This window comes from Apus apus, chromosome 18 (assembly GCF_020740795.1).
Source record: "Apus apus isolate bApuApu2 chromosome 18, bApuApu2.pri.cur, whole genome shotgun sequence".
In the NCBI taxonomy this organism is placed as follows: domain Eukaryota; kingdom Metazoa; phylum Chordata; class Aves; order Apodiformes; family Apodidae; genus Apus; species Apus apus.
This window is the reverse complement of record NC_067299.1, coordinates 6,327,538-6,344,652: the sequence shown is the minus strand read 5'-3', so window position 1 is coordinate 6,344,652 and position 17,115 is coordinate 6,327,538. Positions and strand designations below refer to the sequence as shown.

Below are 17,115 nucleotides of genomic sequence, written 5' to 3'. Positions count from 1 at the left end.
CTAGTTTATTGTACACAGCAAATGAATTACACAGAATTCAGTGCACTTAACAGCCCAAGATTAGACTTCACAATTTGTATCAATCAGAATGCTTTTTGCATTTCCTGAAAGGCAGTACCACAAGTTGTACAGACAGAAAGCTACTGTTTATTCTTGTTGTTCTTAATTGTTTTTTCTTAAGTATTTGCAATTTATTTTCATCTTTGTATAAAACACCTGCCTCTTCAAATGTTTGCTGTGCAGCAAGTTCTTGCATTTGTTGCTAGCATGCAGTGGAATTGTTCATACTGGAAATCTGAATTACATTGTTGGTTATTTACAGGGAAAGTTACCTCAGAATATCTTCCATGTTGCTATTGCTGGCAATAATTAGTATGTGCTATGATAATAGCAAGAGTCCCCATGTCAAATCAAGGCCCTTGCTGGGTCGTGTAACAGAAAGCAAGTCCATTTTATTGTCCAGTTTTTGTTATAATTTGACAATTTTAAATTATATGTTCAAGAACTCTAACCTCAAGTTGCATCTTTATTTATATAGTCAGAATTTTAACTTGACTCCAGCATGAAAGGACATTATTTTGTGCTTCTCTCTACCCAGAAGGAAAACAAATCAACCTTCCCAAGAAGGAAACTGGAAGTGGATGTTTATTTGTCTCCTTATCCACATATCCTACTTTTCTGAGTCACAGAGAGTAAACACTTGGCTGGGCACCATATAACTAGGTTGGGTGAAGAATTTCTGTGTGCTGCAGCACTTATTTTTAGTTACTGATAGAGTTCTGCAGTGAAGCCTTGAGATGCAACAGAAGCTGTTAATGTGAAATAAACTCAATTATATAAAGAGTAACCTTTTTTTTTAAAAAAAAAAAAATTTAAAAGGTAAAATATAGCTACCCATTCCAGTCTGTGTGTGCTATTCAAATTGTAGATAGTCCCCTTCAAGCACAGTGGGGTTGAAAGGGCCACTGCAGTTTGGATGAAGTATCTGCCAAGTACCTTGTCCTTCTGCCAGGAGGTGTAAATCATCATGTAACCTCCTAGGGAAACCTGATCCTTGAGGTGATGCAGGTGATCCCTGAGGTCCCTTCCAACCTGGCATTCTATGATAGACCAACACAAGCCCTGCATTCGGAAAGGCAAAACATTCCTGTATCACCTGAGGTCAGAGGAGAGAAATCCTGTTTACAGCAACGAATGAATCATTTTGAGGGAGACTTTTAAAGCAACCTTCTGTTTTGAAGACACCGTTTCAGTACGTTTAGACTCGGGAGGGCTCTCCCTCTCTCCCCGGCTCCGCAGGACACGCCACAGCCGGTGTTTCCAGGCGGCAGGGCCAGCGGGAAAAGCCCCTTCCCAGTTTTCCTCTGCGGCCTCGTGCGGAAGGGCCTCATTTTCCTTGCGAGGGGAGACGAACCACCTCGCCTGGCCCCGTCTTTACCCCAGGGGCAGCCGCAGGCCCGGCAGCTCCTCCGGGAAACCCGCGGCCCACCCGGAAACCGGAGGACGGGCCGCAGGACACGGCCTCGGAGGAAGGGCCGCCTCAGGGCTGCCCTCCGGAGGCCCGGCTGGGGGAGACCCCTGCACGCTGCGGGCTCAGAGGCGAGACCCGGCGGCGGGTCCGGCTCCCGGTGCGGGGTCTCGGGGCTCCGGCAGCGGCGGGACGGGCAGAGCCCGGGACGGGCAGAGCCCTCACGGCGCCGCGCTGCGCATGCGCCGGGTTCCCGCCCCGCCGGGAGGCACTGGTGCGCATGCGCAGAGCTGAGGAGAAGGAGGGGCGGGCGCAGCGCCGCCCTCCCCGCCGCGCATGCGCAGCGCCGCCCTCCCGCCGCCCGTCCGCGCTCCCCCTGTGGCGGCCGCGGCGCTGCTGCTGGGGCGGGGGCGGCGGCCGCGCTCCCTTCCGGCCTGGTGTCATGGCGGGCCCTGCGCGCTGATGGCTGCGGGCAGCTGAGGGCCCCGGAGCGCGCCAGGGAGATACGGAGACCTGCCCGTCGCCCGGCGCTTCTCCTGCCGCCCTCCCTGCCGGGGATCCGCCCCCCTCCCTGGCCGGGCAGGCGGTGGGGGGGACATGGCGGCCCACAAGCCGGTGGAGTGGGTGCAGGCCGTGGTGAACCGCTTCGATGAGCAGGTAGCGGGGGCGGCCGTGAGGGCTGGGGGCCGGCGCGGGGAGCAGGGGCGGTGCGGGGAGGGCCGCGGCCGGGGCTGGGAGGGATCTCCGGGGGCTGGGAGGGGGCGTGCGGCGGGGGAGGGTGCCCCGCGCCCCGGGGCGGGGGGGAGCGCTGCCTTCTCCCCTGCCGCCGGCTTCCCGGGGGGTTCGGGAGCTGGGCCCCCCCTCCCCAGGGCCCGGTTCGGCGTTGGGTCCCGCTCAGCCCCGGCCGGGGGCGGCGGCTCGCTGCGCCCATTGTGCTGGGCAGGGTTCCTTGGGGGGGGGGCCCGGTGGGGTCTGTGGCCCCGTCCAGCCAACCTGATGCTTCCCACCCATTCCTGGAGGGGGGATCCCGGCCTCGGTGCTGGAGCGGCCTCCCTCGAGGTGCTGTGGCACATCAGTCACTGAGGAGGGGGGGGAGATGCCCGGCTCTGCTTCGCTTCTGCTCCCCCATGTCATCAAAAAGAGCGTTTGCTTTTCGTAGGCATTCCTGTGAAATTCGTGTCTTCGCTTTGCGTCGCCAGAAAGGAGGTAGAGAGAGAAGGAGAACTCAAGGGATGAGTTTAAGGAGGACGGTGTGGATCTGTACGGGCAGTGCCACCCTGTTCCCCATGGCATAGCGGGGGATGCCAGTGGAAACCTCACCCACGGCTCCGGGAGCGCAGTTGTATGGCACGGAGAGGGTTTGCTAGCCAGTGTTGTTAGAGCAATAGGTATTTACTTCTACAAAAGTCGGTGCTAGTAGTTTGGAGAAGGATTTTCTGAATGAAAGGATGAGGGATTTGTTGGCCTCAGACTTTGTGTTTCTCTGATCCACATGCAGAAACTGCTTACTGGGATTAGGTGATGTGACTTTCTCAGTGGGGCTAAGCTGGCTGCTTAGGCTGCATTTTTACTCCCAAGATGCTTTCCTGACCTCTAAGTGTGAGCTCAGTTTAGGCTGAATGATCAGTTTCTGTGTTGTCTGTGTCATTTTGCTATGTTGTGAGTACAGCCTTTGTGTCAAACAAGATACAGCTCTGTGAGACCCTGTTCAGTGTAACTATCAAGGTATCTATCAAAGACATTGAGCTGATTGATATAGATTGATTATTTTTTTTCACCTGCCTTATAAACATGTGTCCCTCTCAGTGATGCTTGACTGCTGACAACCCACAGAAAGGCCTGGTTGAACAAAAAGACACTGTTCCTCTTTACATTTATATTAAAGCTGCTATAAATGAAATTTATTTGAAAAAGGAAAATACCAGACTTTGTCTTTTGACATCGAAATTATGCAGATTTTTCCAATACATTTAGACATGTTTGCACAGTTAACTTATTCCCCCCCCTTATCTTGAGTCATAGATCATATTTTCCATAAGCTTAAAAAGCATGGTACTCATTATGCTCCTAATAATGCAAGAAAATGTTTCTTTGTGTACTGGTGTTAAAAGGCCCTAGGCTTTGTCGTTTGCTTTGTTATATATATTGTGGAATTGGGCTTGCCAACATCTGTTTGGAGTTAAGAACTTCAGTTTTTTTAAACAGAATTACTTTTCTATACATTTTAGAGGGTAATTACAGGTAGGTGTATGGGAGGAATTCTTACCTGGCAGATAGAAGGCTGTTCTGAAATGCTAAAATATTGGACTTGTGGGGATAATGTACATCAAATGCAGCATTGGCTGTTGTAATCATAATGTAGCTTGCATGAGAAGGGCTGCTTTACAAAATTTTTATTAGTTCATTGCATATTTTTGTTTAACCAGTGCAATTAAAACAAATAATACTGTATCATCAAGTGAATGAAGCAGCAAAGCAAGGACAAGACATGAATGTATTTGGTTTTTTGGTGAGAAGTTTTCTCTCTCATTTGTTAATTTTAATTTGGGTTTCTCAGTTTTGTTAATTTGCTTTTCAAACATAATTTCCTCTGTGTTGGCTGGTCTGGCAATGATCTTCAGGTTGGAAAGGTGACAGGTCTTAACTGAATGCCCAAAAGCCCAGGTTATGGTGACACCATCACTGCGAAACGCGTGCTGGGTCGGTGGTTGAATTGACGTGCTCCTTGTCACTCCTTGTGTTTGTGTCATTCCTGCGTAGTCCTGTGGTTGTTATTAGGTTATTGACTTGTTACATTTTAGACTGCTGATGTGAGCATCAAGTTCCCACTTGACAAAGATACACTGAGTGTATGCACTTTATTTTAGTGGTGATAATGCATTTTTGAGTTTTTGCATGCTCAGTGTGCCCTCCTAAATGGCAGCACCTCTTGATTCAGCACTGAGGGAGCCACTACATGGTATCATTGATGTGTTTGAATAAGAAGGGGGAGCTCCAGTTTGTTGTGGGTTGTTCAGTTTAGATTTGGTGGTTGTTCCTTTCTGTGGGGGAGAAGATAAAATACTTGGAGGTTTCTTCCTTTCAAAGAAGGAAAATGCAACCACTTTTCACCAATATTTATAGATGCAGACAGGCCTTTCATTCATCTGCTGAGTGCTTGAATTCATTTTAAGGCAGATGAAACAACAAATTGAGAGAATGCTAATCTGTACTGAAAACAAGAAAAATCAGTGCAAACCAGTCTGTTCTTGTCTACTCCTATTGTTATAAATGCTGCTTTAACCAAAATCTGCTTTTGTGCGTACAATTCCGTGGTCCCAAAATGACTGGCAAGAATAGTTTTATGAATTAACCAGGGACTGGCTCCCTGGATACGTTTTTCAAGTACTCTGATGGTCTTGCCCAGCTGTGCTCACTTCTGAGACTGCAACTGCTGCCATGCACTCTTCTTGGGGCTCCCCTTGAAGACTGTGAAGGTTTCAGCTGGTGCAGAAAGAAGCTGTTGCTGGTACATGAGAGGGTAGATGACATTTCTTATCTAGCACATGTGAAACTTCTTGACTGATTTTGTACATAGTACTAGTTCTTACATTTTCCAAAACTTTCAGTGGTCAGGATAGAGTCAGGCTGCAGAAGCACTGAGAGGATAGGTTATGTTTTAGTAAAAATCTCTGTGATTTCAGTCATAATCTGGTCCCTATAAAGTAAAATTATCTCTTTTTTCCTAAAGAAATGTTCACTTACAATTTTATGTGCTGTATTTTGTTAGTATTTTTAAATGTGTTACAAACTGAAATCATGGGAAGGCTGATACAGTAGTGAAATAGTTCTGAGCATAGTCAGAGAAGCCTTACTGCCTGAACCATTTAAATCTAGACTGTTTTAAAACTATCAGATAGGATAAAATATATTAATCCTGTATAAACTTGTAGCAACTTAAGTGATTATGATGTTTTAAAGAAAGAAGCCCATTATTACGTGGATTATGGTTTAGGTTCCCCCTTTGCAGTGTATGAGCTAAAATTGCTTTGAGTTAAGAAAGCTTTTGTAAAAACTGAAAGGCAGTGGGACTGTTGCATTCATACTTTTCACTAAAAGGCATTAAATTAAAATAAATATTCCCTCCTCCTGTTGATTCTCTCTACAGCATTTGAAACATGTACAGAATCAGAGACCTGAAAAAGTACTGGCTGCAAGGACCAGCTCTGTGTTTTTCATTGCTGTTTCTCATCTTGGCTTGTTAAGAAATCACTAGTAGTAATAAAAGGTATTTTAAAGCGTTTCATGGGAGTTCTGCTGCCTGTGCTCCCCAGGTGGAGTGGTACCTTTTCCTGCCAAGGTAAGGCTGGTCTGTGCTAAAGATGGAACTTTGTTCCACAAGTGATGTGTCTGAAGCATTTCCCCAGGAGCTAAGAACTGAGACAGACTCCAACACTGCTCTTAAGAACAATGTGTGGTATTTCATCTTTCTCTCACATAAACCTTAAGCAGCTTTGATCTTATTTTTCCAAAACAGTGTGTGTAATGTATTTCAAAATGAAGTGCTGTGCTGCACACAGATGTTGTCCTAAGGAATGGATAGAGGGGTGGCCCACATGCAGCAGATGTTACCTGAGTCCATTGATGAGCTGCTGAAAAGCACTGGGATGATTTGATGATTTTTTCTTATTTAACACAGCAGTTCCTGTTAGCAGTAAATAGACATTTGTTCACAGCACCAACTTGTCCTTAACCTTTTGAAAGTAGGGTTTTTTTAGAACAAGCTATATGAAATATTTCTGAGTTCCATGATCTTCTGAAGGCTTTAGTTCTTTCACTACATGATGTCAATGTGTGTTTATAGTTGGCAGGAAGATGCCTGTTGTTTTTTAGAGATTTGTGTCTGGTTCTGATAGTACTGATGGTGAGGAAAGAGTGGTGCTAGGTACATTTTCTGTCTCTCCCCAGTACATCTGTGTGTTGCAGCCTGCTGAAGGAGTTCCAAGAAATTATTTAAAAGGAAAAAGCCAGGTAGATTTCTGTGCTGTTAAGAGTATAGCACTAGGGTTTTTACCTAGATGTTTTACTTGTAGCTTTCTCCTGAATCTGAACCAAAGGCACTGATCTCAGACTAATTCAGACATCTTGGACTTCTTGCTGAAAATGATGAGCCCATTACACACAAGTGCAGAATTTCCTTCCCTGAGGTGGATCCCCTGGAACAGTCTCCTACCTTTTCCTCTCCAAAGGTGATGAAGGCATGGGAGGTGGAGGCAGTGGCAGCAGGGAGCAGGCTCTGCAGCCTGCCACCCTGGGGTGCCTGAGGATGGCTGGGTGCTGACTGCTGTCCCTCTGACAGGATAGTCATCTCAGCAGCTCTCCTGCATCCTGTGACAGACTGAGTTCATCTGTCAGATTTTGAAACCTTAATGTTCTGCTAAGTTGTACCTTGCCCAAAAATAGTGACTCTGAATACAGGATATACTAGTCTTGTACTGTATCACTGCGACTGCCAGGCTGAGCTACTTAATGGCTTTTCCATGTCTTTTTTCAGCAATGTTCTTTTTTAATTGATCTGCAAAGACTTAAAATTTGATAGCTGGAGAGATTCCAGATTTCACCTACCCATTTTGTCTTTGCTGCATAAAATAGGGCAAGTTTTAGACCAAAATGCCATTGTTCCCTGTCTTCTATAGCTAATTTGGCACCTTATCAAAACATGGTCAGGTTGTATTAAAGAGAAGGGGTATGTGGCAGTGTGTCTCAGTGTGGGCTGTGCATGCATCACTTTAGTTATAAGGGTCTTGACTCTTCCTTCCTATTTCAACAGTGAACATAGCTGAATTACAGTAGTGATTTATCCCATTGCTAAACTGGGAAGAGTTCAAAATGGTGCATGTGTTCATAGTTTGAGGCTCCAGTCATATTTAAGCTTTGTGCTTTGATTTCTGTTTCCAGTTCAAATAAAAACTATACAGGAAACCATTTGTGTCAGGCTTTATTTTTTTTTCTAAAATGAAATCAAAGACAAATAAAATTTCAACTTTCCCCCTCCCCCTTTTCTTTTTCCTTGTGATGTTTAGATTGATGGATATTTGTAGAAAAGTTAAACAGTTTCTTTTTGGTCACTCAACACTGGCACTGCTTTCCATTAGGGGACATATGATGCTCTGGCATGTCAGAGTGCACAAAGGAAATAGCTGAGAAATAATAATAATAAAAAACCCCCAAAATGACAGTGCAAATATTTCCTTTTTATATAGTTTCCTATTTTAAATGGTAGTATAAAAAGCAGTTTTTCTTCTAGGTGACCTTGTTGCTGTGGCTGTTGTGGCAGGAAGCTCCAGAAATGCCTAATGTGATGTTTCTATAACATGGAAATACACAGAACTAGATCTGTGAGACAGTTTCTTTGAGAGGCACTTCTGAAGTGTTTTATCATGCAGTGATATTGAGCTTTTCTGCTGTTGTCAGCACAGAGACTTGGAAATTCAAATAAAAAGTACTAGTAATGGTGACATTTTTGACTAAATGTATCTATCTTCCACTAATGACTTCCGAAAATGTATTGTAAAAATAACATCTAACAATGAAAACAAAGCTTGAGTCATAAATGTTGTTTGTTCTGCTTTTTCCAATTTAAAAAATGAGCACATTGAAATGCATCACACTGTTTTAAATCATTACAATCTGAACACTTGCAGGAGAATTACAAAATGAAGTGGAAATTATCTTGATTGCCCTATGGAACTTGTTGCTGTAGGAGGTTGTGCAGGCGAGAAGCATTAAGCCTTCTCCTGATCTGGTGGTGTCTCTTGGTGTGGTTCTCTGGGTCTAACACTTGGTGCAGGAGATCCCTAAGCCACTGTCTGGATTGAGAGCAAGTGTTCCTCACTGGCCCATCCTCCTCTTCCTCATGGGCCCCCTTCCTCATAGACCATGCTGTTGCTGTTGGGTTTTGGTGTGATCTGCCACTGCAGATCAGTCATTTTTACTTGAGTCAGCCATTCTCTTAGAAAAATCAGCCAGTTTCCATTGTGATCTGAGTCTGTGGTACCAAAAGAACTGATACTTAAAACCCAAATCACCATTTCTATGCCCATTTGGGCATAAAAACTAGGTAGTGTATTAAAGAGGTCCATTTCCCTACAAATTGAAGATGTCACTGTTAAGTAGATTGCATTTAATGATGCAGTGAAAACTGTTGAAAAAAATGTTCCAAGTTTGGGTTTCTTTAATACAATTCATCTAGCATTTTAAATATGGGCCTTTAAACTTTTATCAACAAAGCTAGTAGTGTTAAATGGTTGGCACAGATGTTAGTGACTGCTGCCAGCAGTTTAACTGGATGGTGGTATGGAAGGTACCCTCACCAAATCTGCAAAGGTCCCCAGCCTGGAAGGATGCTCTTTAAACAGCTTGCAGCTGTAAAGCTTATTATTATTCCTTGAAATTATTCTTTGAACCTCTTTTAAAGTGTGTGTGTGTATACACATACATACATATATATATATATACACAGACACACACATATATATATATTTATTTCTGAAAATACCCTTTCTAATGCAAGGTATTACATTGTGGCATTTGTAGCAAGAGGACAAGGGATAATGGATCAAAACTGGAAGAGGAGAGATTTAGGTTAGACATTAGGAGGTAATTCTTCACTATGAGGATGGTGAGACCCTGGCCCAGGTTGCCCAGGGAAGCTGTGGCTGCCCCATCCCTGGCAGTGTTGAAGGGCAGGTTGGATGGGGCTTGGAGCAGCCTGGGCTGGTGGGAGGTGTCCCTGCCCATGCAGAGGGGTTGGAACTAGATGATCTTTAAGGTCCTTCCAACCCAATTCTATGATTCTGTGATGATCCAGTGATTTACTTTGAGCTACCATTGTCTTTCAGAATACATGTTTATTGAGAATTCTAGTGAAAATTGGTCAAAACTTGTAGTACCAATTGAAGTTTCTACAGGTAGCGGATCCCCAGGTCATGCTTTAAAATGCAAATGGCACGTGTGAATTATAAAAAGAGATTATAATCCTGGTTCCTTTTTTCTTCCCACATTTGATTGCTTTTTAAAAGCATAAATCCAAAGTATAAATGAATTTTTCCAAAGAAGTGCCTCTCACAGTTTTGCCTGGTGGTTCAGGACAGGCCAACTCCCACCAGGAGCAGGCAGAGAAGGCGAGTGTGTGCTTGGGAAGTGACTTGTTTGTGACCCTTGAAGAATTTGGGTACAGCCTGAAACAAAGTGCCTAGTGTTCACACAGTGGGAGCAGCATCTCAGTTCTGTGCAGTCACTCTGAATCTCCTCTGTCATGGGAAGGATGTGTTTCAAATCTAGTTCTTCCAGCTGGGCGTTGGGCAGGGGTAGGTTGTGTGGGGCTCACACGCCGTGTTTGGCTTCCAAGTGCTTGAGGCTGAGGGGCTTCATCACCTGGTAAGTGGGGGGGGGGTCTTGGTATGGGGACCCCAAGCAACCCAGGCCCTTTGGGCCTACAGGAGCCGTCGCTGGTGGTTCTACCACTTGTGTCCTGCAAAGAGTAGAAGAGACACATGGTACCACTGATACCACCTTCCAACTCACCTGCTTTCTGAGCTACCATGATTTTACCTCCCCTCAGTTTTCAAGATGCGTGGTTTTTTTCTTGCAGGTATTATCCTTGTATTTAATGAGCCAATTTTTGAAATAAAGAAACTTTTCTTCTCAGAATTCTCTCTTTCTGCTCCTTTCAATTGCTTTGACATTTGGTTTGTAGAAAATTTATCACAAAATAGAGGTTTAGTTTCAATTCAGAAAAAGGAATTGGTAGGCTTGTATTTTGTTTTCTAGATAAGTAATAGAAAGATGAATATAAAAAAAAAGAAATAACATGTTTGTAGTTGTCTCTTGCAGAACATTTCTCAAGGTCACTTCTCATGTCTCAGAAATTTTTAACCCATTTTTAAAGATGTGACTTTCAATGTAGAAAAGTTTATAATGCTTATCTCACTTTGTAGCTTCCAATAAAGGCTGGCCAGCAGAATACCCACACCAAAGTCAGTACGGAGCACAACAAGGAATGTCTCATAAACATTTCCAAGTACAAGTTTTCCCTGGTCATCAGTGGTCTCACTAATATCTTAAAAAATGTTAATAACATGGTAAGTTTTCTAATTTTGGATTGTTCAAAATGGTTGTTATTTATTCACACTGTACAATCTGCAGAGGGTAATTGGAAATATAGTCAGATTGTTACTTGCCTTATACACTTCATTTGTTTTCCTTTTCCTTCTCAAGTTCACCAACAGGCTGAGTTTTGTTAGATATAAAGGTGATGAGATAGTTGTGGCAGAGAAATCTAAAGGAGGTGGTGATTAAGGGGAATTTTCTGTTAGTCATGGGAATGGTCTGTAGCTGGTAAGGTGTGTGGGTAGCTGGGGAGGGTACCTCAAGGTACCACACTGGGTCTCTGAGCAGTGCTTAGATACCAGGAGATGCACTACTTGTTGGGAGGTGCAGGAGGATGCTTTCCATGGCATGGAAAGCTGCTTCAGTTACCTGGGAGAGCAGTGCTAGCAAAGTCCACAGAGGAGAAATGCAGCAGGGCAGTGGAGCAGCAGCACTAGGAGGTGGTTTTTTCCCCTATCTGTCCTGCCAGAGCATGACCTGCCAGGAATTGTTTTGGGAAAGGAAGAAGGGAAAAAAGAGGGGAAAGGATTTTAAACTTAGGCTATCTGAATTTTCCAGGCTGTTTGGATGTTTTAGTATTTACATGTGTGCATATATATATATATATATATATATATCTATATATCTATATATAAAAAATACAAATACATATATTTTATCAACCAGACGAATTTCAGTCAGAAAAATCTTTGAAAACAGTTTCTTTTCTAATAGTTCCCCTGTAGACCTGGTACCTCCAAAAGGGGGTTCCTGACTAGTCAGTAAGAAAAAGGAATGACAAATGGGTGGGAGTGACACACATCTCTTCCCTTTACTGTTTGATGTGGATCTCAGCCTCTCATTAAACCATGTAATGTTGAAACTTGACTGCTGTGAAGGGATGAGATTCAAAATTGTTTTTCCACAAGTTGCCCAAGAGAAATCTTTAGAACCAGGTGTTCTAGTAGATGCTTTTTTTCTGCATCCTGGTTTTTTGTTCTGCCTCCAATGGAACCATAAAATTATTTCGGAAATCCCTCAAAATACTTGATTCGTCAGTATCACTAAAACTGCCATTTGAAATAGATCTCAGTGGAACCAAAGAGAAGAGAAAACCAGAAAGAAAAAAAAACAGATGTGGATGGTCCACAGTGTCAAGACTGGGAAAAATAGCTGTTGCCATCAACTTGGATAAATGAAAAGTTTAGGCATCCTTTATGAGGAGAAAGATGCAGTTGGATTTTTTTTATTTTTTTTATTTTTTTTTTGAATAAAAGGTCTGATTTTGGATTTGTCATAAGTAAAGTTTAGTTCATTGAGTTTTGAAGCCATGTGATCTGTGATCATGTGGAGTCTCCACAAACAGGTAACAGAACTGGCCAAACTCCAGCAGTGTTTTCTTTTTTTAATGGATTTAGTGAGGTATTTTGCAGTGAGCTCTTCTGGATGTTCTATAGAGATGTGCATCTGCTGAAACGTTATGAAAGACTGTTAAATCAGAACATAGGTTGCCCTACTGCTAGGGATTTTAGGCTGCTTAAAGCTACCTGTAATCCCTTTTGAGACAATTAATTAAATTGCAGAGGTACGAAGGAATGTGTTGATGTGTGAGATGATTGATAAATGAGAGAACTATACAGGTAAAACCAATGTCTGTATATGATATATATATATATATATATATATATATATATGTTGAGAGGAATGACCTAGCTCCAAATGTCAGTTTAAAACATCAACATCTGCTCTGCACTGAGGAGCAAGACCTCACTTTTTTATGTGTGATGGTCTGAACTACTGCATGAGTCAGCCATATTTTTTGAGGATTTCTGTAACTGAAACAAAATGTTTAGAAAACTATCTTGAGAGTTTTCACTCTGCTACAAGTTAGACCTCATTGAGCTAAGTTCTCCCATGGTTTAAAATGTAACTTCCTTTGGGTGACTTCTGCACGTGTTCCAAGTACCAAGATACTTTTGCTAAATATTTCTGCTTTATTTTGCTGTCTTAATATTGCTGGAACCAGTCATCATTGTTGGCAGTAAAATTAACTTTAATTCTGCCTTTGTCCAGTATCTGAAGTGTGGCATCTTTTTGGAGGCTCTTGTGTTCCTTCCTGTGGTCTGTGCTAAATTTGGCAGCACTCTGCTAAGTTTCTTGGTATGGATTTGTTGTAACATCCATTCTGTTAAGATGCTGGCATTGAAATACATAATGGGAAAAAAGTTGGCAGTAATTGATACCAAAATAGTTTCTGAAAAGGTAAACCCTTCATCTCCCAAGTAAATTACAGGCCTGATGAAGGTGAGTGGTGCAGTCTACCTCCAGTCTTGGTGGTAACTGTTTGTTCCTTATTGGATTTGGCATTGCTGACTGGACAAAGATACTTCTTCAGCAATAAGTTTTTAATCCCTATTTTAATCTAATTTGTGCTGGCTTTACTTCTAATTCAAAGCTAGAGTTGTAAAAGAGCTGTAACTTATTGTGCCACTCTGCAACATTCATGTGTTGCAAGTCAGATTTCTGTGTCTGAGATGAATCTACATGCTTTCTACTTCTAGAGAATATTTGGAGAAGCTGCTGAAAAGAATTTGTATCTATCTCAGCTGATTATCTTGGATACACTGGAAAAATGTCTGGCAGGGGTGAGTAGGCTTGCATAAGCAATTGCTAAGTTGGAATTAAATGAGTTAAGAGAGTACAAGTCAAATGTTTGTATGTCTATAATTACTGATACTAAAGTTAAAACTCAGTTGATATAGAGCAAAGTAGAATTAATGCTATTTAAAAGCATCTTAGAACTCTCTGTACATGAAAGTAGTTGAGATAATTGCTAAGCTAAGGATTTGTGAGGTGCTTTTTTCTTGCCTTAAATTAGTAATTTTTTTCAACTAAATAAATTGGAATAAACTTTTGAATTTTTCCTTCCCATTACTCAGCTACTTTGTGGAGTTAAAAAGAATTCTTTTCTTCTCAAAATTTGTTAAAAAGACTTGCAGACAGCTGTAGTCAGAGAAGTGTGTTCACCACAGCAAGGGAAGACACAAACCAAGATTAAGAATTTGATGTGGTTATGAAGCTTTGAGAGATTTTTGTAAGCTTTGAGTGCTTGTGGCATATTTTCCTCACTAGTTTTTTGAAAAGATGCATCAAAACATTTTCATCTCAGTATTTAAACTGAAAAAGCAATGGAATAGTAAATCATCTTAGAAGTAGCAGATAATTCAGTACAAATATTGGGAGTTTTATGCCTACAATGTTGAGTTTTCTTTCAACTTTATCAAACTTTTATTTGGTGAAGTAGTTTTTTCATGTACTCATATATACAGCAGAGGCTTTGCTATCACTATTCCAAAGATGACTTTAGCAGGTGTTTCCTAGGTTACATTAGTTAACCATGTCCAAACTTCCACTGGGAGGCCAGTCCTGAGGTTTCCAACCAGAGCTGTGCTACAAGGCAGTTTGCTGTTACCTTTGGGATGTAAACAGTTGCACAACTTTCTCTGCTAAACTGTATAATTGCAAAGCCAAACTTCACTGTTGAGCAAAACTTGCAATAGTTTATTCCTTTAACAAGAAAGGAAATTTTTTTAAAAAAGCTGTATTCTTAGTTGAGTGTCATGAAATCATCTAAGCTCTTTGCTCTTTCCCTGCCACAGTTTTTGAAGGTTCTCTTTATAAGACCTTAATATGGTTAGATTTGTCAAGAGATGTATCTTATATTGCAATATTAAAAAAGTCTAAATAATTGTGAATTCTTCTAAAATCATAGAAGGTCCAGGTAAATAAATTTTCCAGAATACTTTTCAGCTTTTACAGCTGAAGTAAATGCCTTTTTTTGTCTCTTTGCAGGGAGTCCAAAAACCTGTTTAAAAATATTTCTTATGTGCTTATTGTTTGAAACATTACTGGGTTGTTTTTTTGGTTTTTTTCCCTGATATATGATGAAATTTGAACAGCCTGAAATTGTGCTGAATACTTCTTGCTTTGTCAATTCAGATGAGAGCAAGTTGAGCCAGTGTATGTTTAATAAGACTGAGCCAAAGTTCTATACAAAGAGTGTTGTGTTTGGTGGTATCTTCAGACTTATTTCTTGCTCACTGTTCTTGCTCAATGTTTCATCAAGTTCTCATGGCAACAGGACTCAGGTCAACTAAGTGGGAGTCTCTGAAACTTCCCAATTCCCTGTGGTAAATTCATTGGTAGAATTTTAGAAAGCTTTAATGCCTGACCCTTCTGTTCAAACTTGTTCTTAGTAGAGCAAAGTTTCACTTTGAATTCTTTTGTAAATAGTTTCCTTATGTCTCACACTCTGCAAACTGGCAAAAATTAGATTTTTCTTTTGCAGGAAAGTTAAGCCATTTTTGACTCATAGACAGCAATCCCAGGCAAGAGCAAGCGAGGATCACCTCTTTTTTTGGTTCTTTTTTTATATAAAGGCATTTGCTGTCAAAATAACTGTTTAGAATGCTACCCAAAAGAGAAGTAAAGGTGGTCTTTGCCCTTTGAGCTTCCATTCAAAACTGGGACATTTCATGCTCTTCTGCCAATACTTGACACAGTTGAACAGAGTGTTTTCATCTAAACAGAAATATGTTTCACTTCAAAAACTAGTTGAAGAGTTTGCTCACTACGTGGTGACACTAATCAACTGGGTGTCCTTCAGATTTTGGAGACTTAAGTGAAGATGTGAGATGGTTTGAATGCTACAGGTTATTGTTCAAATAGAAAGAAGCCCTTTCTGTGTAAACTACTGACCTGATTTTCAGTCTGGTGGTAGAGTTAGAAGTTCAGATGCAGGTCCTGTGACTGCTAGTGGCAGAGGCTCCATTTTTTTGGCCTCCAAACCTTCTAACTGGAATTTAATGAAATACTGAACGTTTCTTTTTAGCAACCAAAGGATACCATGAGACTAGATGAGACTATGCTGGTGAAGCAGTTGCTGCCAGAAATCTGCCACTTCATCCACACTTACCGTGAAGGGAACCAACACGCAGCTGAGCTACGAAATTCTGCCTCTGGGGTCCTTTTTTCTCTGAGCTGCAATAACTTCAATGCTGTTTTCAGCCGCATTTCCACCAGGTAGGTGCTCTTCAGCAGCCTGACTTAGTGAGTTAGAAGCTCTGCTAAATGCTGGTGTCTAGAACACCTGCCAGGAATTGTATCTAACTTCAGAAAAGTGAACTGCTTAAATGATATTTAACAAGATAGTTCTTACGTGGAATTCCCTCCACCTTTGCAAATTTTACTTGCGTTTCAAGTTACAAAATGAACCTGTTTCACATCCATTCTATATTACCTACAGCATTTTTTAAAAGCATTTCTTGCTTTTTTAATCTGCTTTCATGAGTACAAGCCAAGTGCTGTTGTAGAGTGAAAATAATAACTCAGCTGAGTAAGTTGAGTAAATTCTTGTGGGTGCAAGGAAAAAATTATGCAGAATCTCCAACTGTCTACAGCACTGTTGGAGCCCCAAGACTGTTTCCCTTCCTAATTTTTCTTGATTGAAGGCTTTCATGTTAAATCTATCTTATGCCTGAAGGGGACAAAACAGCTGAACTGTTTATGAGTTGTTGGAAAAGACTCATTTGTCTTCTGACTGAGTTGAGTTTCGCAGCACATTTACTGTAAAAATAACTCTCTTTTCTGCTATTCATAGAATCCTAGAATGGTTTGGGTTGGAAGGACCTTAGAGATCATCCTTTTCCAACCTCCTGCATAGGCAGGGATACCTCCCACTAGACCAGGTTGCTCCAAGCCCCATCCAACCTGAACACTTTCAGGGACGGGGCAGCCACAACTTCCCTGGGCAACCTGTTCCAGTGAGAAGAGAGACAGGCCCAAAATGTCCATCTCTTCTTTGCTTTTTGCCCACTTCTGGGCCTTTCTGATGCTTCAACATTTGCCAGTCCACTAGAGTTGTGTATTAAACAGTTTATTAGTGAAATGCTTTGGTTTTTGAAAGTTGCTTGAAGTAGCTTAGGTCTTTATCACACCATGTTACAGCTGACAGCATCCTTGATTTATTAGAAGTGGAGCTTGGGCAGCCTTACGTGACTGCATAGCAATGAGATAGATATATATATATTTATCTCCTTTATAATGTAAAAATAATTCCATTGCAACATTTTGGAAAAATACTTGCATTTTATAAGTCAGTCTAAAATTGTTTAATGATTTGAAATAGTAAGTATTTAAAAAACTTTTACAGAGCTTTCAATAACTTCTGCTTGAAGAACATAGACCTGGCAGGTAGCAAGAAAGATGTGCTTTACTCGTTAGGTTGATTATCTTTTGTTCCTTATGGATATGGAAATAATTTATTTTGCTCCTTTTATAGGAAGTTTTTTTTCAGCTGAAATTTTTGGACAGTCTTTGAATCAAGGCCATGGATCTGTATTTATTCACATGCCAGTAGTGCAGCTCCACATGCCAGCTCCAAAGCCCTCCTTCCCATCCATTTGAGGGGGTGCTGAGTGCTCTTTCTCTAACCTGTTTCTCACTCCAAGATGGCTTGT

The 17,115-nt window shown here is 41.7% G+C and overlaps 1 protein-coding gene across 5 annotated transcripts in view; it reads left to right on the top strand.

Moving 5' to 3' along the window:
• The first annotated feature begins 1,877 nt into the window (after positions 1–1,877).
• The window catches only part of NF1 (neurofibromin 1), a 91,229-nt gene continuing 75,991 nt past the window's right edge, over positions 1,878–17,115 (top strand). For all 5 annotated transcript variants that reach the window (XM_051635315.1, XM_051635313.1, XM_051635311.1 and 2 more), the window contains exons 1-4: positions 1,878–2,125; positions 10,447–10,590; positions 13,159–13,242; positions 15,489–15,679. In XM_051635315.1, coding sequence (XP_051491275.1) covers positions 2,066–2,125; positions 10,447–10,590; positions 13,159–13,242; positions 15,489–15,679 — 479 coding nt within the window. In that variant the 5' untranslated portion in view covers positions 1,878–2,065. The remainder of the gene's footprint in view (positions 2,126–10,446; positions 10,591–13,158; positions 13,243–15,488; positions 15,680–17,115) is intronic.